Below are 25,003 nucleotides of genomic sequence, written 5' to 3'. Positions count from 1 at the left end.
CCGAACGGAAACCCTAAAATGACTCCGGGCCCGCATATATACTGCAATGCCGGCTGGTTTACGAGCCGCTTGTAAATTTTTTTACGGGCCAGATCTTTGTTTGCGGACCTGTTCGGGCCATATTTTTGGCCCGTCCCGTAAACCGACAAAAAAACACAGTTCGCCGGAATTATATGGGATCTGCTAGAAATGCTTAAAATAACTAAAAGGAAGGGTTTCTTTCGCACAGAATCCTGTACTTGTTCCTACAGATTCCTGCACCAAGATCTGTGCCATCCAACTCCGATCTAACGGGTGCTCAGGGTGAGGTTTTCTGTTTTTTTTTTCCACCGGAGGTCCAGTTTCTATCCTAACCCCAAGTCGCCCCCGGTCCAAAGTCCAAACCCTAACCCCCAGAGGCCAAAATCCCAAAATTCCAAATAGAACGCCTCTTCCCCACCATTTTCTCCGCCTCCTTCCTTCGCCCGCCCGTCTCCCCCGTCCATGGCGGAGCAATAGATGGATTCGCCCCCCACGCCCAGAGGATAGATCATTGTGACACGCCGACGCAAGCAGCAACGCCGGAGACGGCGCCGGCGTGGGAGGGAATACGAAGGAGCCGAAGCAAGAGAGGAGGTGGGACAGGAGGGGAGGAGTTGGAGGAGGGATAGGATTTGGGGGCCAAGATGAGCACGGTGGACAAGATGCTGATCAAGGGGATCCGGAGCTTCGACCCGGAGAACAAGAACGTCATCACCTTCTTCAAGCCCCTCACCCTCATCGTCGGCTCCAACGGAGCCGGCAAAACCGTAATGCCCACCAATCCAATCTACTCATCCTGTTCCACTGTATGCCGTGTGTATGCGCCGATTCATTCATGGCCTGGGTTCTTTTGGATTTCCGCAGACCATCATCGAGTGCCTGAAGCTGTCCTGCACCGGCGAGTTGCCCCCCAACTCCCGCTCCGGCCACACCTTCGTCCATGACCCCAAGGTAATGCGCCGTCCTTATTGACCTCGCCATTCACTGTTCGGGGTCTCATTGCTGTCCATAAGGCCTTGTGCTCTCTGCTGCTGACCTGGACTTGGGAGATGTTTTACTGATTTGGGAACGGCGGCGGTGGTAGTGTGTGCGCGTGCAAGTATGTGTGTGGCCCAATGCATTGGGTTGTGCTGCTCTATAGGTTTAATCGGGGTCCAATTAGAGAGGTTCTCTGGGCTTTGTGGATTCCGAGGTCTGTTGAAATCCTGTGTGCTCTAGCACTCGCTTGCACATGGGAAAATTTGATGCCTCTGACTTGTGGTGTGCTATGAGCTTAGTCGAATTTGTGCCCGGTGTTGTTTGGATCAATACTATCTTAAGGTTGTTCTTTTCTTATGTTGTACTCATTCTCTCTTCGATTCTTACTTTTATACATGTTTGTGAGATTTAGGTAGCAGGTGAAACTGAAACGAAAGGGCAGATTAAGCTGCGGTTTAAGACAGCAGCAGGAAAGGATGTGGTGTGCATCCGCTCTTTCCAGCTTACCCAGAAGGCATCAAAGATGGAGTTTAAGGCAATCGAGAGCGTCCTCCAGACTATAAATCCACACACGGGCGAGGTCCCTTTCCCCCCCTCCTTTGGCTTTCAAGTTGCTTCATATGTGCTTTGCGATCAGTTATGTTAATTCTGTTGTATTGATGTTTGGGTTATTCATGTAATTCCTGGGTTATGCCCGAACTCAGCGCAGAAGGTTGTTTAAACTTCGGTTCTGGAAAAACCAATGCGTTGTCATGCCTACTGTTTAGGTTCCTGTTATTTATATTGCCATAATGTACTTGCATTCGGCTTAAACTTGCTTCTGTTGCTGTTTCAAACTCGAGGATCATTAAAATGATGTGAGTTATTGAACATACCAAGCACCTCTCGGCTCTCGTAGTTGATACTTGCTGTTGTTGTATGCATCTCTGTTATAGAACTATGATGCAGTACTGCTGCTCCCATGGGTACATACACAGACACTGGTTCACAAAACATGTCAATTGTTTTAAAATCCCTGTGATATACTTCCATCCACCCTGATGGTCAAGAGTTCTACTTCTTACTCCAGCCTTTTGGAGCTGACTGAGATTTATTCTGCTTTCAAACGCCTTTATAACTTACACTCGCTTGGAACTTTCTCTCACTTTATATACTGAAAGAGAAACTAAATGCTATTTTGCCCCATTTGGTTGGAAGTATATCAAAAAGATTAGAACAGTTAACACGTCTTGTGAACCATGTAATTTTTCTAATACCTGAAAGGGCATATGATTTACTTGTTCCTTGTTATGTTTGCGTCTGGCCATAGAAAATCTTCTCTAGAGCACTCCTCCGTTTTTTATACATTATATTCCCAACTGCAAATAGGGCGATAGATTTGCACATAGGAAAAATTAATTCATGTGAATCAAGACAAAGGAAATTTTGAATCTGGACAATTGATTTTTCACAGCAGTTCTTTGATTGATTCCAAGTGATACCATTATAGTAGCATACTTAAGTTGTGTAGCCCTAGAAGCCTATTAGCTTTAATGGAATACTGCTGAAAATGTTCTATAAAATCATATCCTCACTGATCGGTTTTTATTGCTGAGCTCAGAAGGTTTGTCTCAGCTACAGATGCGCTGATATGGATAGGGAGATTCCAGCCCTAATGGGTGTTTCGAAGGCTATATTGGAGAATGTTATATTTGTGCACCAAGACGAATCCAATTGGCCATTACAGGACCCTTCAACACTTAAGAAAAAGTTTGACGACATCTTTTCTGCTACCCGGTATATGAATGCATTACTATTTACTTCATTAGTTAGAAGCTCCGATTAAGGCCATAAATTTTCTTATTTGATTGTTGCATTCTGTTTAAGATGGTGTAGTCTCCACTTCTCTGGAGGCTAATCTTTCTGTGAAAGTGGGGAGATAATGTCAAAACTAGCATCTCACTACCTTAATTTCTAATGTACAGCTATACCAAAGCTCTCGAAGTCATAAAGAAACTTCACAAGGACCAAGCACAAGAAATCAAGACTTTTAGGTTAAAGTTGGAGAACCTTCAGACTCTTAAAGATCAAGCATACAGGGTAATTTGTATCTTCTATTTATATGTTTTCATTTATTTTCACAATTATGTGATATGTTTCTAGAATCCTACTTTCTGTCGTGTTACCACCCTACTTTGTGTTATGTTGCCACCATGGGGGATGTATATGTATAGAATATAAATGGAGGTGATATACAAATAACCTCCCTATAATAGCTGACAACGATTCATTACACTTCACAATTCACATTACCCTAGTAGACTACTTAATTTCTGTTGCCTTTACTCTTTCATTGGCATACTTGTCAGCTCAATTTGAGTCACTGCATTTTCCAGCTCATGTCAGTATTCATGTGCAGCAACATTGAACACTTGAATGTGCACTGAAAATCAATCTGTTCTACACTTCTGCTGCAATTTAGTTTAATTTTTCGAAGGGTATGCTGCTTTTAATATTAGTTTAATTTCCTTACTTTCACAGCTTCGTGACAGTATTGCACAAGATCAAGAGAAGTCAGACGCCTTAAAAACTCAAATGGAGGACCTGAAAACAAACATCCAAGCTGTGGAAAACAAAATCCTTCGTACCGAAACAAGTATGGTGGACTTGAGGAAACTTCAGGAGCAAATTAGCACCAAAGCAACTGCTAGAAGTACATATTTTACACTTCAGCAGCAACAGTATGCTGCTCTTTCTGAGGAAAATGAAGGTAAGCAATTCCTCATCATGCTCATCACTCAAATGGTTCCTTCTCAGCATAATGACGGTTTACCTTGCTTCATTTAGATACTGATGAGGAGCTGAAGGAGTGGCAAACAAAATTTGAAGAAAAAATTGCATTACTGGAAACGAAAATCGCTAAACTTGAAAGAGAGATGAATGATGAATATGCAAAAAGCTCTCTGCTATCTGAGACCATCAATGATTCAACACGCGAAATAGGAAAGCTCCAGGCAGAAGCTGATGTAATACTGTAATCCTTTATTCTTTCTTTTGACTGGCTTGACCATTCGTAAATGATAGTGGACATTGTGACACAAGGTTAAATACAAGTATCTTGTTTTCAGGCTCACATGTCCGTGAAGCATGAAAGAGATTCAGCCATCAGAACGATATTCAATAAACATAATCTTGGGCCAGTTCCTGATGCTCCTTTTACCAATGATATTGCCATGAACCTTACAAACAGAACTAAAGCAAGACTATCGAATCTCGAGGACGATTTGCAGGAAAAGAAGGTTATAATACCTATTCTTCGTATTTTGGAATTTAGTTGCAAAATTAAACACTTCCATGTGAACTTCTTTTTTTGTATCGCACTTAACGTTTTTCTAGGCATTCATTTTGCTGCCTATTTTTGTTTGTAATCTTAGTGGTTCCATGACCCTCTGATATGTTCATGCAAGGTTTCTTGCTTTACCATACTTTATTTATTCAAAAGCATCTGTGCAAGTGCAATTAATTAGGAAATGCTGAAGACCTGCATTCTTATCAAGTATGTCCCTTGGTAATCAAATTCCTTTTCTTAAGCAGAAAACTAACGAGACACAGTTAGAATTTCTTTGGGGACGTTATCTTAAAGTAAATGCTCGCTACTCTGAAGTTGATGGCCAGATACAGTCTAAGAAGGAATCTAAGGTTAGTAATGGAAACAACACTGGACTTGCACACGCATGATGTTCCGTAACTGATACATCAGATACCATTCATTAATATACTATATTCCAGATAGGTGTTTTAAGGCGCATAAAGGATAAAGAGAATGAGCGAGATGCTGCAGAGACGGAGCTTTCAAGGCATAATCTGGCCCGTATTGATGAAAGAGAGCGGCATCTGGTATTTATTTAACCTAACTATCATTGTCCATTGGATCTATTCATCGTTATATACCTGTGCTTCGCTGGTCTGCTAGGTTGATTTGTTTTCACTTTGTTTACATCTATAAGTAAGTTACATCTCTCTAAGTTTAACACTCTTAATTCTAAATAAGTGTCCCATTGTGATTTGAATAGCAAATTGAAGTTGAGAGGAAGACAATTGCGCTGGGAGAAAGAGACTATGATTTGATTATAAGTCAGAAGCGCTCAGAGATATATACCTTGGATCACAAGATAAAAGCACTTCACCGAGAGAAAGATAACATAGCAACTGATGCTGATGACAGAGTAAAATTAGAACTCAAGAAGGATGAGTTGGAGAAGTGCAAGAAGAAACTTAAAAAGATGTACTTCTTTCCTTTCCCTTTTAATTTCTATCTGTGCTATGGTTTTATTGTTAGTTATATTCCAATACCAATTCTTTCGTTATGAAGATTGAGATAACATGATATAAAATGCAGATATGATGAACATAAGGATAAATTTAGAAGTGTCCTTAAGGGAAGGCTTCCTCATGAGAAGGATGTCAAGAAGGAGATTACTCAAGCTTTCGGGTTTGTGTCGCAGTGCTTTATTGATATGCGTAATCGCCTCTCTTAGTGATTTTCTGGTGCATAATATGTCCTATTTTGGCTCACATTATCAAACTGAAGTTACCTATGTAAAGCTGCAATATATTGACTTCCTCCAATGCAATTCATCTTTCTTGTTCATGCCATTGTTGGTTACTGGACAGGCAGTAGTAGTATCTCTAACGAGGTACAGTTTGATAAATCATGTGCACAATAAGTATGTATCCAGTTTAAGCATACATGTTAGTTGTAAACATTCACATATGGATGTGTATTTCAAAGGTCTAGTCTGTTAATGCGACGTCTAGGCCTACACATTCCATTCTGTTCTTGAACTAGCAATCTGTTAAGCTTCCATCCTGACGTGGAAAAAAAGTTATGCACGTTACTCTGACACACCCAACTAGTAATCTATTAATTTATTATGCTTTCATTCTTCCTTATGGATTATACTACATGTGGCACTTCATATTTTCTGGTGCTGTTTGTTAATGTTGCCACAAAACTCTGCTTGGCGCAGGTCTGTAGACTCAGAATACAATGATTTGAACTCAAAATCTCAGGAAGCGGAACAACAGTTGAAATTGGCACAAATGAAAATTGATGCTGCTAAAAGCCACTTGTCAAAGCTCCAAAAAGTTTTGGATGGTAAATTTAGATATGATCACTGCACGCTTACTTATTTTACAAAGTTGATGATGCTTCTTTGGCATGTAAAAGCTCCACTATGTATGAAATTTGGAATCAAAATCTGAGAGGTGCACACAGCACACTACATCTCTCTTTTGCCTTTTAAGATGTATTTTTTTCCCCGAGAAAACGCAAAGGGCTTTTGCTTTTCATTTCATTGAAAAGGGGGGGGGGGGGGGGCGAGCCTCCTAGGAGGTGAGTTTACAACAGCATTGGCCAGTTAGTGTACATCCCAGGATGTGGGCAGAACAACCCTAAGCCCCTGGGCACCGGCTCTAACCCAGCAGCGGGCCTCTTCTTTAATCCTATCCACTAGGACATCAATTGAGGGTGTCGCATTGTCAAAGACACACGCGTTCCTGTGCTTCTAGAGCATCCAGGGAACAAGCAAGGCAATAGACCTGAGGGCCTTGCGATGCGTTGCCGGTGCGTGTGAGTTCGCTTGCTGCCACCATGCCATGACAGTGGTCTCATTGGTCGGTGCACGGATCGGCAGGCGCAGCCAGGACAGGGTGGCATGCCATGCTTGCCGAGCGAAGGGACAGTTCAGAAGCAAGTGCTGAATTGTTTCGGTGGCTTGGTCGCAAAGGAGGCACCTGGGGTGATGCTGCAGTCCGCGACGAGCGAGCCTTTCCGCCGTCCAGCAGCGATCTTGATTCGCCAACCAGTGAAAAAATTTCACCCGTGGTGGCGCCCAGCTTTTCCAAGTTAGCTTCCAGGAGGTGCAACGTGTGGAGCCGTGGAAGGAGACAGCATAGCAGGACTGCGCCGAGTAGATGCCGTTGGCCGTCCACCTCCATAGCAGCCGGTTTGGGTCGTTCGATAGGACGGTATGGCACACCTTCTGCCAGATCATCAAGTATTGGCCTATCTCGTGGAGGCCGAGGACTCCCTGGATGTCACGCGCCCAGGAGTTCCCAAGCAGCCCTTCCGCCACCGTTCTAGAATTACATTGCCGTTTGGGGATGCACAGGTACAACAGTGGTGTGAGCTCGCGAATGGACTGCCCGTTGATCCAGTGATCCTCCCATAACAAGGCCAACAGGCCGTTCCCAACTGTCATGGTGGTGGAGGCGAAGAACAGCGCACACTCCTCTGGTGAGAATTGGAGGTCAAGCCCCTGCCAAGCATGGTCCGTGTCCACACGTGCGAACCATAGCCATCGGAGCCGGAGCGCCATCCCAGCACGCTCCAGATCTCACATCCCAAGTCCTTCGTACTCAATTGGGTGGCAAACGTGTCGCCAGTTGACATGGCAGTGCCCTCCTTTGGCAATGGCACGTCCAGCCCATAGGAATCCCCTCTGAATCTTCTCTAGCTGCTTAAGGGTCTTATTTGGAGGGGCGAACGCTAGCACCTGATGTACGGGGATAGCACTGAGTACCGACTTGACCAGAGCAAGGCGCCCAGCCTTATTCATGAGCCATGCCTTCCAGGATGGCAGCTTGGCGGCCACCGAGTCCACCAATGACTGTAGCTGGGCGGCAGTAGGGCGGCGCGTCGTCAGGGGAATGCCAAGGTAAGTAACAGGGAGCTGCACCACCAGGCATCCAAGCTAGGCAAGTACCGCATCCGCGCGGGTTCACCATGGAGAACAGTGGCGGAACTCTTGGCGTAGTTCATCTCTAGTCCACTCGCCTCGCCAAACAGGGTCAGGATACCCTTGATGGCAGCCACATCGCCCGTCGTGGCATGGCAGAATAACATGATGTCGTCGGCGTACAGGGAGATCGTCGGGATATGCCGGTGTGGGTGGAGCCGCTGTAGAATACCGGAGTCAATGGCGCGACGCATTAGTCTGCCAAGAGTGTCCACAACGAGCAAGAAGAGCTGTGGGGACACCGGGTCACCTTGGCGCAGCCTGTTGTGATGCCAAATCGGCGGGCCTGGCTCGCCATTGATCAAGACGTGGGTGCTTGACGTTGATAGCAGGATCGCGAGCCATTCCCGGAATCGGTCTCCGAATCCGTATTGGCGCAGTACCTCAAAGAGGAACGGCCAAGATAGGGAGTCGAAGGCACGCGTGAGGTCGAGCTTGAGCATGATCCGTGGGGCTCCAAGTTGGTGAAGCATCTTGAGCGATTGCCTGACAAGAATGAAGTTGTCGTGTAGGCTGCGGCTGGTGATGAACGCGTTCTGATTGCGACTAACCAGGCTGTCCAGCCTAGGTGCAAGGCGCAGCGATAGGACTTTGGCGAAGAGCTTGGCCACCAGATGTATCAAGCATATCGGCCGGTAGTCGCGAAGCTGGTGGGTGTCGGCGCGTTTAGGCAGCAGGGTAATGAGGGCCTGGTTGAGCTTGCTGAAACCACGGCCTCTCATCATGTACAGCTGCTGGAAAATGTCCATGAAGTCTTGCCTGACTATGCCCCAGCAAGCCTGGAGAAATTCCGCGGTGAACCCATCCGGCCCCGGTGCCTTATGTGCGGGGAGGCGCTTAACAGCGTCCCAGACCTCCTCCGCCGAGAAGGGCGCGTCGAGGCTCGCGAGATCACTCGCATCAATGAGGTGCTCCAAGTCCATCGTCACATCACGGGCGGTGGACGTACCCAAGATACCGTCGAAGTGCTCGAACGCTGCCCGCGCCATCTCAGCATGGTCGGTGAGCACACGCCCGTCCACCGTCAGGCTGAAGATCCTATTCTTCTGCCTCCGGAAGGAACACTACCTGTGGAAGAAGCCAGCGTTGGCGTCGCCGTCCTTGAGGGTGGCGATGCGTGCATGCTGCCGGGCAATGGTGCGCTCGAGGGACGCAAGACCGAGATATTTGAATTTCAGCTGCTTCCGCAACCAGGCTTCTGGAAGGGTAAGCACTCGAATCTCTTGAGCCTTGTCGAAGCGCGCAAGGAGCTCCCAGGAGATGGCCATCTTATCCTTGATGTTGCCCGTCGACTTGGCACTCCAGCTGGTGAGGCTGCGAGCTGTGGCCTGCATGTGAATCATGAGGCGGTGGAAGGGGTCCTCGGCATGGACCGAGCCCCATGCTGTGGCCACCGTGTCGTGGAACCCCTCTAGTCTCAACCAGTAATCCTCAAAGCGAAAACGTCGGTGAGCAGCAGGCATGGGGGAGCAGTCAAGCAGGAGCGGGCAATGATCCGACACGACGGATGCAAGGCAGCGGAGATGGCACTCCCCATGTGCCTCCTCCCAGTCCGAGGTGCAGAGTACGTGGTCCAGGTGCACCAAGGTGGGTGGGGACTGCTCGTTTGACCAAGTAAACCGGTGTCCGTTGAGGTATACCTCCTTCAGGGCGAGGTCGTTGACAAGACGTCGAAATCTGCCCATCATGCGCCGGTTCAGGTTGCCATTGTTCTTGTCCTCATCGCGAAGGATCAAGTTGAAATCGCCGCATAACATCCATGGTCCCGGGCAGGCCGCGTGTATCTCCCGGAGCTCATTCAGGAACACAATCTTTTCCGTGTCCTCCTGGGGGCCGTAGACAACCGACATCCAGCAGAGCACACCAGGGGCCGTGGTCACCTTGGTCGTGACGGCGTTCGTGGTGAACAGTGGGTCTGTGATGGTTACGGCCCTGCTCTTCCACGCTAGAAGAATGCCACCTCGCGTGCCCTGTGCCGGGAGATAGGTGTAATCGTCAAACTCCGAGCCAAGGGTGTCCAGGACGACGCGTGAGCAGAGCAACTCCATCTTTGTTTCCTGGAGGCATACAATGAAAGCAGCGGTGGTGTCAAGCAGCAAGCGGACGGCGAAGCGTCGGGCTCGCGCGTTGAGGCCGCGCACGTTCCACACAGCAATCTTGAGGCCGTGATCAATAAACACTGGATCGACCAGTAAGCTACAGGACCGTCCTAACTTGCGCGAGCACGCTTGACTTGCATCTGTGCACTTGGCAGGGTGGACATGCCTGCAGGGATCTCGCGATCGACCAGGGAAGCAAAGGCCTTGAGCACCGTGAGCGGAATCGGCATCGCAAACATGCCATCGTATGCGTTCATCTCGGTTGAAGTGATCCTCTAGTTCATGCCAACGATCCCAAGCGTGCGCAAGACCTGGACCTGCGCGCGTCTCTCAGCAGTGGGCGGCGCCGCCGTTGGGGGTGTGGTCGCAGCCGAGCGGCCGCGGCATGGCGCGAAGTTCAGGGGGCGGCGCGACTTCTTCCCTGGAGTCGGCAAGGCAGCAGAGATATGCTTGGTGGTGGCGGCCAGGAATTCGCCAAGCGTGAGGGTTCGCGACGCAGAGGCACGAGCGCGTGGCCGACGCATGGTGACTGGCGGCGAGGCAAATCTTCCGGAGGCCGATAGGATTGGGCGATGGCGTCCGCTAGCCGGCGTGTGAGGGACGATGGCGGGCCTGGACGGGGTGGGGGTGGGCCGGGCCTGGGGGCGTTGCAGAATAGTCGTGGCTGGGCCCAGGTCCCTGGCGGGAGAGCGATCCGGGATGAGGCGCGCGTCCCCGCCCTCGGGAGTGTGCGCGCGGGGCCCAGGTGGCTGGTCAGCAGAGGCGGCCAGGTGCACGTCAGGGCTGGCCCTACCCGCGGAATGGGCAAGATGTATTATCATTCCATCATTTTGAGTTGCTATGTTGGAACAATGACAGATTCACTGCCAACTAAGTAGAGTCTACGCAGTTGAAATTGTTCCTTGGGCAAAATTTCCCTGACCTACAGTTACATTCTAATCCAGAACAAAGTGAAGGTGATCAAAGTATGTGAAAGATCCATTTTGATTATCATGTCGAAGGAATGTCTTGGACAATGCACCACATTGCACTATTGTGCATGCTCGATTTCTATCTCATAGTGTAGTATAAACCTTGTAGTGGTTCCAACTGTCACTACATAGGGATCAAGGGTAACTAGTGTTTCAATTTGATGAATGCAGTATCAAACCAATGTGTCACACAAGCCATTAGTTGTTCGATTTAACCGAGTTAAACTGAAGCACGAATTGGCTTGCCCACCTAGGTCAACATCCAAGTGTCTCGCTAAGAGAAGTAATATATTGATACGTACTAAAATTCTAAGCAAAAACTCCATAGGCTTTAGTTATTTATTCTGCCAATACTGCAGTTTTATGGGTAAATGTTATCTCTCGTGCAGCAAAAAGAAAGCATCTGAACTCGAAACTTCAATCCATTTCTAAGGTATCTGTTGACATCAACGCTTACCCCAAGATTCTGAAAGATGCCATGGACGAGAGAGATAAACAGACAAAGTAGGTATCCATAACTGTAGCTATCTCTTTAAGCCACACCTCATTATGACGCCCAAATTCAATGCTTTCTTCCTATTTGCAGTAATTTCAGTTATGCTAAGGGAATGCGCCAAATGTATGAACCTTTTGAAAAAGTGGCCCGCCAGCATCACAAGTGTCCTTGCTGTGATCGTGCTTTCACACCTGATGAAGAGGACCTCTTTGTAAAGAAGGTGGGTAATCTAGTAAGCATAAGAGTGCTGCATTTTTCATTTGATTAGAGTTACTTTGTGGTGGATGATTTCTTTCTGTTGTATGCTGCATCTTTCAGCAAAGGACAACAGGTACAAGTACCGCAGAGCGCTTGAAAGTGCTGGCAGAGAACTTATCAGTTGCTGAAGACTTATTCAATCAATTGGATAATCTCCGTGTGATTTATGATGAATATGTGAAACTGGAGAAAGAGACTATACCTTTAGCAGAGAAGGATTTGGAACAACTTTCGGCAGATAAAAGTGAGAAGGAACAGATATCTGATGATGTTAGTCCTCCCTATTGACAGCACTTTATTTTCTGTTCTCATCATACGCAAAATAAAGATAGACACAGTCGGACATAATACCTTAGATGACCTGTGTTTCTGTTAACCAAATTACTCTCAAACTGAAATATTTCTTAGCTCTACTATGTGTCCTGATGAAGATTCTCCACTCCTGAGGCATAACTCTAGCGACCCTTTCTCCACGTCAAGTGTCAAGATGTAGTAAATCAGTCTATAATACAGATGTACAAGTCTACTTGTGTAGATATTATGCTCTCTGGGACTAGGCCATGGAATGTTTCATCCTCTTCAGAGGGCTGGTAGATTATTTTGTTTGCAAATCTCCTAGGTCACATCCATATGATGGTTGTTTGGGCTGTTCTTAAGCTTAAGCACTTCGACAATGTGTGCTGTTGGATTGGCTTCTTTCATGAAATTGAGGAAAATTTCTGTACTTTGGGTAATTGATATAATGGTCTGGTATTTTAGATAGTCGCACTGTCATTTGAGAAACTTCACTTTGCAAATGCACTTCAGGTGCACTGCCTCCAGAGAAACATGGGTTTTTACTTTTAGTTACCAAGCAGTAGCATCTGTTATAAACATAATTCATGATGTCTTTTCTATTTTGCTTTGACTTGTATGCTTGATGCGTTGCAGCTTGTGAGTGTTCTTGCTCAAGTTAAAATGGACAGGGATGGAGTGGAAATCTTGTTACGTCCAGTTGATACTATTGACAGGCATGTGCAAGAAATACAGGAGTTAGAACCACAAGTCAAAGATCTTGAATATAAGCTTGATTCTCGTGGCCAAGGTGTTAAATCTGTCGACAAAATTCAGTTGGAGCTGATCTCTGTGCAGAGGGCAAGGTAATGATTTTCTACGGGGAACAATCTTGCTAATACTCAGATGCAATTTCCATGGCCTAGAATTATAAGACCCTCTGTTGGGGAATTGAGAAAGTAGTTCAGGCAACTAAATTCTAGTTCTAGTATCACAGGGGATTAGAAAATGACTCTCCCTTACCCCCACCACTTGAGACCCTTCTAGCTCCAGTAACTCATTTTTTGATTTATGGAACATAACATAGGAGACTTCTTTAGGGTGCGTTTTTCTTCTTTAGCATGCAAGAATTAATCTCAGCGTTCCCGTGTAGCTCCTTAATTTTTCTTCTTTTTATTTTCTCACCCATGGTCCATCCCAACCATCCTTGATCCACATCATCGTCCAACCAAACTTACCATGTATATCGTTGCCCTTTTGTGTTCTCTTCTCTATTCGTTTCCTTTTTTTTTTCTGAACTGAAAACTGTATGGGAGGCCTTGACAGTAAATTTGATGAAAGAAACATAGAGATAGAAACATAAAAATATTTATGAGAGGAGAGAATTTTACGAAGGTAGAGGAGACATGGCTATGCGGTGATCTATACATGAGAGTCTAGGTGAAGCTTTGAGAGGAGCTTGCAGCTCCTCCTTCTCTTTCCTAACGGTAAATAGAGCATATGCATGATGCATGTGTGCCGTCAGTGTTGCTTTGGTTCTCTGGATGGGATTTAAAGAAAGCCTGTTCTCACATAAGTGAAAGACTGAGAATAGTTTCTTTATGTGCTTCTATCATGTTCATAGACTATTCCTTTTTTGTTGGCCTGTGAAATGAAACAAGTGCTTAAGCTTTTCTGGTTTGCCAATGAAGGAGGATATTCCTTTTGTGACACACACATGGATACACTTTTACCCTGATTAATTTGTTGTATAGCTATCAATTGAATTTGGTGAAGGATTCATTCTGCATCCTCATAGATGCTGCCTTTTCTACAGAGAACTATCCGTTTCATATTTTTATGTGGAGGTCCATATTATACTGGCTACCTACACAACTAAGCACACAAATACAGGTTATTAGGGATGTTTAAATGTTTTGGTTTACACATTCTGCAACTGTGTGCGCTAGGGATGCAGGAGCAGGCCTGCAAAATGTGAGATGTTAGTTCAACTGCAAACATCAAACAACTCAGTAACCAGACTTGCACATGAAGCGGGTTTTCTTGCATCCGTAGTGTTCGCAGGGTGTGTTCGGTTTGAGCCCAAGCCAATCCCACCAAAAAATTGTTTTTGGGCCCATTTTTTGGCCAAAGCTGGCAAGAAAAAATGAACTAGTGTTGGCCAAGGAGCCGGCATGTATGTTTGACATTATGCAAGAAAGAGCCAAAACATTGGTCATTGATGAAATATTGGTAGGGTTGGTTTTGGTGATCAACCAAACATATGCTAAGTGCGTTCAAATGTTGAATATTCAATCCGTCACCCATGAAACATTTGAATTAGTTTAGTCTTACTTCTTTTATGACTTGCTCTTGGAGGCTCAACTATACTGGTTTGTTTACTTCTGTCTGGCAGGGACACATTGACTGGTGAAGTAGACGATCTCAGGGATCAGCAAAAAATGCTTAGCGAGGATCTATCAAATGCTCAGATGCGGTGGCATGCTCTTAGGGAAGAAAAACTAAGAGCTTCAAGTGTATTGCTGAAGTTCAAAAAGGCTGAAGAAGATTTGGTACATTTTGCCGAGGAAAAGGAGCAACTGATCCTAGATCAGAAGGTATTCATTGAACTTCCATTTATCTGCAATATTGGTCCAGTTAATATTCTCTAGTGACTAGCACATATGCCCGTGCGTTTCTGTCAAGTTGTATTCTTTGGCATACACAAAGAGATATAAGATACGCTGGCAACATGTTTCTTTTGCATGATACACAAGCTTGTAGACATGCCACATTAGTATTGGGCGGTCGATTCTTCTTTCATAATGATATGTTTTTCCTCTACATGACATGTTGGTACTTCTCAACCTACCACATCTCGCTTGCTTCTAGTCCTCATGAACTACATTGACCGGTGTTAACCAATTCATTAATAATTTTGGTTATCCCCGCTTGATTCATGTCAAACTACTTTCCTATATGAAAAAAAAACCATTCATGTTGATACATCTGTACCATTCATATTGTTCAGTTCCTAGAACAACACATGCATGTCCATACATGCATATTACTTTGATGATTTTTTTCATCGCTACATATTGCATGTTATCGGATGTCAGTGAATTGCTATTTTTATTCCAGCGGTCGTTTGTATGTTGAATTGTCTATACAATCTCCACTTACGTTTATATAACTTTTTATACATAGTTCGTAATAGAAAAATTGTTATTTGTATTTCTTGACTTTTATATAGAAAATGGTTGTAGTTTTATCCACAGTATGAAATTTCTATTTTCCTTGACCATATATCTACAGCAAATTTTATGTAATGTCTGATTTAAGAAAAGATGCTAGCTACCTCTCTTTATTCCTTATTCTGAATTTTTATAGAGAGAATAATTATAGCTTTTATCGACAAATAATAGTTTTCTTTTTGTTTTATTATGTACTGCCTACGTTCAGAAATACTTGTCAGAGAAATGGATGTATCTAGACGTATTTTACTTCTAGATACATCCATTTTTATCCATTTTCCAACAAGTATTTTTGGATGGAGGGAGTATATTTAAAGCAATGCTGGTCCATATAAATTTTCTAGTATTTACTGTTTGCAATAAGACCAATTTGCTAACACCTTTTATTTCTTGCTTCTTATTTCTTATTTGGAATTTAGTAAATAGAAGTTTTTGTCCTCCTGATAAGATTTTTTGGTGTCGCCTTGACCATCACTCAAAGGTAGTTTTAATTTGTACGTCACCACCATGTCCGCCTCATTACGAACATCATCATCTCTCTCTCTCTCTGTCCCTCTCATGGTTGCTTGTATGTTCATGCCGATACATATGGTTGCTTATAGGTCACACATTTGAATGGTAGACTTAATATTTATAATATTATAAGATTTCTTTCCTTGTTCCGTGACCATAATGTTGATAAATCATTAAGGATAAATAAGAAAAATAAATAGGTTTTAGCCCTTTATGAATTTGATATTATCTATGCATAAAAATTGATAGCAAATTTATTAATAGGCTTTGCGAATTTCTCTTTGACACCTTTATTGCCTGATATCTATCAACTTAACCATAAGATTGATAATAAAATTTCTGGGAATTTAATCTAAATGGTGACTTGTACTTAATTGCTATTTTTCCTCGAGAATTCAGTCTAAACTACGATTCATAATTAAACCTTGTGGTTTCTGTCTCCACATGTCTCAAAACAGACCACACTTAATTTGCATTTTTTTGTGAAGTAACTTCCATTTTGTTAAAAGAGTTCTTGTAAATAATTGCAATCTATCAAGCCAACTTTGTGTGTCACGTGTCGTATTCTTCTTATAATTGTCTCTTTTGTTATAAACCAAAAAAGGTGATCACATCTTCCTGCAATATTTCCTCTTAATCTTTTTGAAAATAAGTCTATACAAAATCAATTGTAAATATGTGTGTTAAGTCGATTAGTGTGCAGTCATGGCTGAGATCGTCGGTAATGTCACTGCATGCATGCATACCCATGGCTGAGACTCTAATACTAATCTATTGGGCTGCATTCCGTTATGTCTGATCGAGCTGTTGAGCAATCAACGGAGCACACAGATTAATTTCTGACAACAGTGCACCTTCCCTATAAAAATTTCTCTTGATTAATTGTCTGTCTACTGCATGCATTTGATTCGGAAGGAATCCAAGCTATTTTAGTGCCATCTAGAGTTTCCGTAACCAAAAGGTCAATCACGTGCAAGTTGTATTAGATGGAAGTCTAGCCGGACACCAATCGTATATGCCAATCCAAGTAGACGTAGTATGTGTACCTTCCGAATATATTATTACAGTATGACCATGGGTGTCCGATGGAACTTGTCTATGCACATTGTACGTGTCCTATGAGACGTGTCTATGTACACCAATATTGTTGTACATAACTCTTATCAATCGTTGTAATTTAGATCAATAGGTAATATTTTTTTAGCCTATGTGGATTAACGTAATGGCTTGTTTGACTTCTATTTTAATAATATAATACGGAGTAGATACATAACTTGTGCAGTTGTAGGTCACTGTTTCATATGGAACTGGGTAATACTCCCTCCGGTCCTTTTTACTCTGCATATTAGAATTCTCTGAAGTCAAACTTCACAAAGTTTGACCGTATTTATATGAAAAAATATCAACATCTGCCATGCTAAAGTTAATATAATATGAAACTTTAAGTCATGACACATCTAGTGGTATTGATTTCAGATTGTGAATGTTGACACTTTTTTCTACAAAGCTGGTCAAACTTTACGAGGCTTGACTTCAGTCAAATCTTATATGCGAACTAAAAAGGACCGGAGGGAGTATTAACTGGCTGGTGCTGGCCATTGACTTACTGTTAGTAAACAGTCAGGTCTCGCCACCCACTAGTTTGATCAGTTTACTGTCATGGGCTTACAGCTCTCTTGACCAACTTTGGGTAGTACTGGGTGCATGCAAATTAACTTGTGACAGTTGGTCTAGATTTTAACCCTGAAGGCATGATCTCATTATTCTTTCTGTCGTACTCCTATGTAGTTTTGTGCATCAGTGACACTGCAACTCTTGCGCTTGTGCATGATGATCTAATACATGCTAAATGTTTATTTCTTATGGACACAGCATTTAGAAGAAGCTCTTGTTCCATTGTCAAAAGAGAGAGAAAGCTTGTTGCAAGAATATAAAGCTTTGAAGGAAAGGTTTGATCAGGAGTATGATCAGCTGGCAGAAAGAAAAAGGGGATTCCAGCAAGAAATCGATGTACTTGGAACCCTTAACACACGCATCAAAGGGTATATATTTTCCCACTCCCGCTCTTTCAATTTGTCCCCCCTTTACTAACTACTTTGTCTAAAAATATATTCTCTTAGGTACCTGGATTCAAACAAAGTAGAGAAGCTTAATGAGTTGCAGGAAAGGCATACCCTATCCCTGTCTCAGTTACAGAAATGTGAGGCAAGAAAGCAAGACATCTCGGTTGAGCTTGACAAGAGCAAACAGCTATTACGGAGCCAAGATCAATTGAAAAGAAACATTGATGACAATCTGAACTACAGGAAAACAAAGGCTGAAGTGGATCGACTTACTCATGATATCGAGTTACTTGAAGATAATGTGCTTTCCATCGGCAGCATGTCTACTATAGAAGCTGATCTTAAGCGGCATGCTCAAGAAAAGGAGAGGCTTCTTTCAGAGGTATTGTGTTTCTCTCATTCCTAATAATTGGCAAACTTGTCTCTAATAAGATGCCATTCTTTTCTCATACCTATTTAGGGAATCATGAACATGCATTTGGCCAGCTAGTACATATATTACGTATTTCTTAAGAGTAAAAATAATGTACGCCCGTCCTTCAACTTTTCATAGGTGTGCCGCCCAGGTCCTGGTAATATGAAAATGCATGTGTTAGTCCTTATGGTAAATTAGTGAGTCATCAGATGTCCTGGCCTAATTGATTTGTGCACAGAAGGTCTAAAATGAGCAATTTCATAGTGCAAGTATCTAAGTGACACAACTTTGGAAGTTCAACGGCGCACCATACATATTACTCTATTTCTTAGTATGAAACTCTATCAAATATGGCTGACACCTTGATATTTGATTTTCTTGGCAATCCCTGCAGTATAATAGGTGTCAAGGAACAATTTCTGTTTACCAAAGTAATATTTCAAAGCACAAACTTGAACTTAAACAGACACAATACAAGGATATTGAGAAGAGATATTTTAACCAACTTCTTCAACTAAAGGTAGGTGGCATGATCTTCTAGGTTCAGTTTCTCCAGCTTTATGATCTTATTACTTGATGAGGAAGCTGATGTGGTTGCAGACAACTGAGATGGCAAATAAGGACTTGGACCGATACTATGCTGCTTTGGACAAGTGAGTATGCTTTCACGGCAAAAACGACAAATCTGACCTTCCACTGATAGTTGAGGCAAAAATGACTCCTCGCAGAAATTTTAGCATGATATGGCGTTTAGGTTAGACAGGTAAACGCCATGGTCAATGGCATTGCTAACAAACTCGTGACTTTGCGAGCAAAACGCAGTGTCCAAATACTTGTCGTTGAACTAAAACCACGACAAGTATTTTGGAACGGGGGGAGTAAAATTTTCTGTTCTTTGCCTTAATGATAGACTTGCTTCCCTTGGTGATAGGCTGAAAATATGGCGGGTTACACCATTATTCTTACCATGTCAAACACTTTGTGAACTCAAAACATTGCAAGTTTCCATATTTTCATGTATATTGTGCTCCTGTCTTTATGAACCAAAATTTCAAAATTCAGACATACTTTCTGTTATGAAAATGGGTCTGATGTACTATTACTGGTCACCATTGGGCTATTCTGTATAGAAGTACGTGTGACTCATAAATAAGGGAAACACAATGCTAGATTAACACTAACAAATGAGCCTGTACCCTGCATGATATAAAAGAACTCGCTTTTGGGTTGGTGCATGCAACCTAATATGGCATCAGCGTTGAGTCCGTAAAACTGAACCATAATACCCATCACTACTGACACATGACTAGTTCTGGATGTATACCAGAGTTGAATTTGATGTCATAAGACTTAACCCTAGTAGTCACCAGTTAGTTGTCATTAATCAGTACTCCCTCTGTAAAGAAATATAGGAGTGTTTAGATCACTAAATGTTTAGATCACTACTTTAGTGATCTCACTCTTATACTTCTTCACGGTAGTAACTACCGACATTTTAGCTTGAAACTGTGTTGCATCTGAAGATGGGCATTTCACTTGTCCAATATCGTTTCTAAATTTACTCTTACTAATATCAAAATTCTAGTCATTTTTCTTTCTGGATAGATTAAGAAATCATGAAACCAAGATAAAGACGGCAAGGTGGAGGGATTAGTACAACATAGAGTATTTTTTTCTTAAAATTAAAATTATCCATAAAATATATGGATGCTTCGTAACTTTCTTTATGATGGCACACTTGTATTTCTGTAGGGCTCTTATGCGGTTCCATACCATGAAAATGGAGGAGATAAATAAAATAATTAAGGAATTGTGGCAGCAGACATACAGAGGCCAAGATATTGATTGCATAAGCATCAATTCTGATTCTGAGGGTGCAGGCACTCGATCATATAGCTACCGTGTAAGTTAAATTAGCTACACGTTTTACTAACTGATTGCTTGGACAACTGTTACATTTGGCTGTTTGAACTGCATTGTAGGTTGTCATGCAAAATGGTGGTGCTGAGCTGGAAATGCGAGGGCGATGCAGTGCTGGTCAGAAGGTAAACTTGTTTTGTTTCTTTTGTTGTCATAAACTTCAGCTAGCATGATCTTATGAATCGTATACAATCCTACAAATCTCATCGTTATCTCCACTGCTGTTCAGGTGCTTGCTTCTCTTATAATCAGACTCGCACTGGCAGAGACATTCTGTCTGAATTGTGGCATATTAGCTCTGGATGAGCCAACCACCAATCTTGATGGACCGAATGCTGAGAGCCTAGCTGCTGCCCTATTGAGGTAAACTTTCAGGCATGGCGATTAAATTTATTATTATTTGGAGCTTTACCATTAACAGAGTCTCTTGTGTGTGCCATAGAATAATGGAGAGTAGGAAAGGCCAGGAGAACTTCCAGCTGATTATAATCACCCACGATGAGCGGTTTGCTCAGCTTATTGGTCAGAGGCAACTTGCCGAGAAGTATTACCGAATCTCCAAGGATGAGCAGTAAGTTCATGCAGTGTTGTCTCTTGCATAGTTTTCTGTGCGTCCAGTGTTTGCACTTCCGTCTGTAAGGCCTCTTTGATTCAAATTCAAAGGGTATTCATAGGCATTCTGGAGGGTTGAAATCCTTAGGAAATTCTCCTTATGAGGTTTGTTTGATTTGTCGGATTGTATACCCCATTGGATTTTTCCTAAGCATTCCACTGCATTACATTTTATGGTAGAAAAATCCATTGGGAAGAATCATTTCCCCGCCTCTGTTGCAATCAAACAAGCATTCCTGCAAATTCAATTCTGTAGGATTCAATGTTTACATGGCATTGCAATTCTATTGTTCTTGCGTTGTTGTTCAGAATCGTGTGGACCTAAGAGGCATGTTGAAGTTGTCTGGAGACCTGCTGATATTATTTGGTTTCTTGGATAATATTCATAAATTTGTGCAATGATTGATACTTTGAATAAGATAAATATATTCAGTCTCGTAGTATTTGGCTTTTGGCGCTAATATTACCTTTGACCAAATCCTGCAGGCAACACAGCAAAATAGAAGCCCAAGAGATATTTGACTGACGATGGTTGCTTGGAACATATATGCTCTCAGTGCTAATCCTCCTTTACCGGCCAAGTGGGTGCGGTTCACTATGATGGGCTGTCATGGAGAGAAATGGGTACCAGCGAACTAGTAGTTCCTTAGTTTGGTTTCTGTGCATGCAATTGCCTGCTTATTCTTGTATATAATCTGGAGGTGGTACTGTGTTATGACTTGTCTCTTCGCCCTTTATTCTTGAATTGACTTCTAATGCAGCCTCCACTCTGATGTCGTCTCATGACAAAAAGGGTTGTCTTAAAATGAAAAAAAAGGATTATTGGAAGAATGCACGGTTGCTTTTCTTCCAGAAATCATTCCTCGCAAGAGGAAATTGATATCCAGGAGCCCTTTTTTTTATGTCAAAAATATTTTTTCCACCCCTAGAAAAAGTTGGAAAAAAGCAGTATATACTCTCCCTTCATTTATAGCACCTGCATTTTGATAAATAAAATTTCATAATGTAAGATGTATCAGTACAGTTTCTAAGCTCCCAGGAATAACTGCCTCCTGGTGAATCTGGGTTGCTTAGAACGCTGTGGGGTCTATTTGGCAGGGGTGATTAGGGTCGGTGCACGGTGCGTGCCATGGTTTCCTTTTCACGTGAGGCTGCTGCTCTTGTCACTCTTTCTATTTGCTTCCGCCTTCAGTTCCCTTCCCCCCAGATAGCCTAAAAAAACTCCTTCCAGATTTACTTCTTGATGCTTTTCTGCCATTTGACGGTAGTCAGCCGAAGTGGGCATGGGGACTCCTCGGCGATGGTGGACGAGGTTGTCTCCCCGGAATCATGCCTTCCCCACACATCTGCCGCGCCTGCAGTACTTCCTTGCCGCCCAGCTCCCTGAGTCGTGGGCCGCCCGAGGCTATCTTGCTGTCCGTCATCGACACCGCTGCTCCGCCTACTGCTGGCATGTTCTCCTTGCCGTGCATCGCTACGAATTCCGGTTTGATTATTCACTCCCCTCTGTAACCTCTGCTTTCTTCTCGTAGATCTGTCATGGGCACGGGCCAGTGGTAAAGATCTGGGAAGGCAAGTCTGGGCATGTGCCGCGGCCACGGTGGAGTTCAGGGAGGAATGGTGGTGTTTGGGTCCGACGTGGGCGAGGTGGAAGTGAGGTTGGCGGAGCGCAGGTAGGGGTCGGCTAGAGAGGTGTAGCTGGGCGGTGATGCTCCGGTATGACCCGGGAGAGCTCGAGCGAGGACGACGATGGTAGACGGGCAGAGTGTGGGTTGGGTGCGGCTGGCGTGAGCAAGCTCCGGACGAGGACTGGGTAGGGCTATCCACGATTCACAGGTGATTACTGCATTTTTACCATAGGAGACTGTATATACAGAGATTGGTGGATATTTCTACAATCATTGTGACGGTCTATCATGGCCCGCCAATCTCTGTATATATAGAGGACTGACCAACTGAATGAGTGCCAACAGTCGACATGTTAGCTTTTGTTGAACTCTAATCGTGCTTATGCTTTCCTTTTGCCTTGCATGTGCTAGATTCAGTATCATGCAATGCTCGAGGCCTGAATTAAAAAGAAAAAAGTATAAATTATTTTCGTCCAGATCCATGTTTTTTGCTAGCCATTGCCATCAAATAGTTTGCATGCTATGTGCTACTATCTAGGATAATATGTTAAGAAACTTAAGATGTATACACAGAGAGAATGGGAGATAAACGGTGTCTTGGCTTCTTTTTGTTTTGCTCCATGGGTCTGCGTTGTGCATTTACAAGTTGATGTGCTGGATAATTTTGGACTCATCATGTTCATCTGAAAAATCACTAGGAGCAAAATGGTACCTGAACTATAGAGAACCTGCTGTCAAAATCAGAGCACCTGGGCTCAACACAATAAACTGTTAACAGGAATTCTCGCTATTTTAGATGTTCACAGTATAACTTTCAGAAGGGATTAAAAAAATTGTGGCAAAATCAGTACGATGACTTGTTTTTAAGTTTGATTTACATGTCTTGTTGTCAGGTTTCTCATTATTTTATATCTTTAGAAACTGAAATTTTAAAAAGAGTGAACTCTTTTCCTGCGGGAATTATTAACAATCACTTATTTTTTACTTTGAAGTACCTATTCTATTCTTCTCACTTCTTTTTATATCAGAATTCATCTTAGGATCCAAAAAAACCATGACAGAAAAAGTGAGACTTGCCACATGCCAAGTACATGAAAAGAGCGTATAAGTTCTTACCACGGGATGTTGTTCATGAGAACAGGGCTTACTGCCTCATCCATCTATAATTCCTTTATTGAATATTGATATTGTTAAATAGAGATATTTCAGAGATGATTGATCGCCAATCAATCTTATGTACTCATTCCATAGTTCAATGTGGGAGTTCAGGCAATCCTATTATTTCAACTTGATGGCTAGGTTTCCCCTTGCATCCTTGGTCCCGAGACTATCATGGTATAAAATTGTGCCAAATGTCAAGATTCATCTCTAGAATCTACTCCAAGATACATGTTTTCATGAACTTTTCCTATCTGTGTGCTTGCTCCTGAATTAGTATCATGCTGCTTATGTGGCAAGGCGCTTAGGGACCGCCATGCAGATTCAAGCTTTGGTCACGGAAAACTATATATACAGAGATTGGTGGATATTTCTACAATCATTTGGATAAATATGTTTTTTTGACTTATTTCCTTACTGTCCCAAACAATGATAGGTGAGTTCAGATGTGCCAGAATTGATACATTTCGGCATTCACAAAGAGCCACACCTATATTTATGTTTGAGATCACAGTAAGCTATTATGTGGATCTCATGACTACACAAGCATATAAAGTATCCAAAGTAAATTATCACTTGTGATTATTCCTTCTGTTTCAAATGTGTTTACTACGTAGATCCTCTTGAGTTGCTATGAATCTACTCGAGCATTAAGCTTCAGTTCGATGTTAAGGAGGACTGGCCACCCTTCTATGTTTAGCTTCCTAATAATATTATGCTCTTTATTGTTCAATGTCCACTGTTTCCCTTATGTTTCATTGATTCCATTTTGTTGGTGTCTTTTATACCAAAGTTTGGAAGGCATGGTGCAGTTTCCCAATAAAAGTTGTTTGGCTACCAACTTCATGTTTCGCTAAATGTATGGTGGTTAATAAATAGCTACAAGTAGAGAAGTGGATATGTTATCATTTATTTATCTGTATATGTTATGATCAGAAGGACACACATCTTTATGTCCTCGAGATATATGCAAACTTATTTGTGTCATGGAATGAGCGGAATGCTTGCGTGGGGACCCTTGCCATGTTGATCTCTTGGCAGATTTGGAATGAGCGGAATGCTCGCGTCTTCCACCATGTCCAGGCCCACCCAAAGACCATTCTGTCAAAACTCAAGGGCGAGTCACGTTTATGGCAGAAGACCGGCGCCAAGCATTTGAGCTTCATGATATTGGGAGAGTAATTCACATGAGGGTTGTTAGGTTTCCTGTTTTTTCGTTGGTGTTTGGGTTCAGGCTTTCTATGAATAGAATTCGGTGTGCTATTCCTCTCGCCAATGTGCTTTGTGAGAGGTCTGTAGTGAACCTTGCTTTTCTCCCCCTACTTAATTAATGTAAAGGCAAGCCTTTTGCCTTTCTTCATTTTTTGTGTGTGTCATGGATCATCATTAACATAAAAAGTAATATTCGTGCTACCTGCTATATATGATCTATTTACTGGATGGAACTTTGTTCCTATTCCCATTGTTGGGCGGGCCAAACAGAAGGAAATGACCTATCGGATACGGACCCCCGCAACCTAACCCCTCCCGCGACCCCCGCTTCGCCTCCCCCGGCGGTGGCGGGGGGGAACCCTAGCCACGCCGCC

The 25,003-nt window shown here is 43.1% G+C and overlaps 1 protein-coding gene across 1 annotated transcript; it reads left to right on the top strand.

The window, feature by feature from the left end:
- The first annotated feature begins 376 nt into the window (after nucleotides 1-376).
- Nucleotides 377-21,487, top strand: LOC123102504 (DNA repair protein RAD50). Its single transcript, XM_044523887.1, has 27 exons — nucleotides 377-788; nucleotides 886-972; nucleotides 1,412-1,579; nucleotides 2,600-2,775; nucleotides 2,964-3,078; nucleotides 3,520-3,748; nucleotides 3,826-4,004; nucleotides 4,107-4,277; nucleotides 4,573-4,677; nucleotides 4,768-4,875; nucleotides 5,052-5,263; nucleotides 5,378-5,470; nucleotides 6,009-6,136; nucleotides 11,238-11,352; nucleotides 11,435-11,564; nucleotides 11,663-11,872; nucleotides 12,533-12,741; nucleotides 14,271-14,472; nucleotides 17,494-17,663; nucleotides 17,742-18,066; nucleotides 18,494-18,619; nucleotides 18,700-18,752; nucleotides 19,852-20,002; nucleotides 20,082-20,144; nucleotides 20,249-20,382; nucleotides 20,462-20,590; nucleotides 21,118-21,487. The coding sequence occupies exons 1-27, from the start codon at nucleotides 666-668 to the stop codon at nucleotides 21,155-21,157; spliced, it is 3,951 nt and encodes a 1,316-aa protein (XP_044379822.1). The 5' UTR covers nucleotides 377-665; the 3' UTR covers nucleotides 21,158-21,487.
- The last annotated feature ends 3,516 nt before the right edge of the window (nucleotides 21,488-25,003 follow it).

The sequence above is a fragment of the Triticum aestivum genome, chromosome 5A (genome assembly GCF_018294505.1).
Source record: "Triticum aestivum cultivar Chinese Spring chromosome 5A, IWGSC CS RefSeq v2.1, whole genome shotgun sequence".
In the NCBI taxonomy this organism is placed as follows: Eukaryota; Viridiplantae; Streptophyta; class Magnoliopsida; order Poales; family Poaceae; genus Triticum; species Triticum aestivum.
The sequence above is the reverse complement of the archived record's forward strand: the minus strand, read 5'-3'. Positions and strand labels throughout refer to the sequence as shown.

Excerpts from the sequence above, each read along its gene's own strand:
- LOC123102504 (XM_044523887.1), top strand. The coding sequence starts at position 666 with ATGAGCACGGTGGACAAGATGCTGATCAAGGGGATCCGGAGCTTCGAC. Across the intron at positions 973-1,411 it reads CCTTCGTCCATGACCCCAAG|GTAGCAGGTGAAACTGAAAC; the intron begins GTAATGCGCCGT and ends TGTGAGATTTAG. Across the intron at positions 12,742-14,270 it reads ATCTCTGTGCAGAGGGCAAG|GGACACATTGACTGGTGAAG; the intron begins GTAATGATTTTC and ends TCTGTCTGGCAG.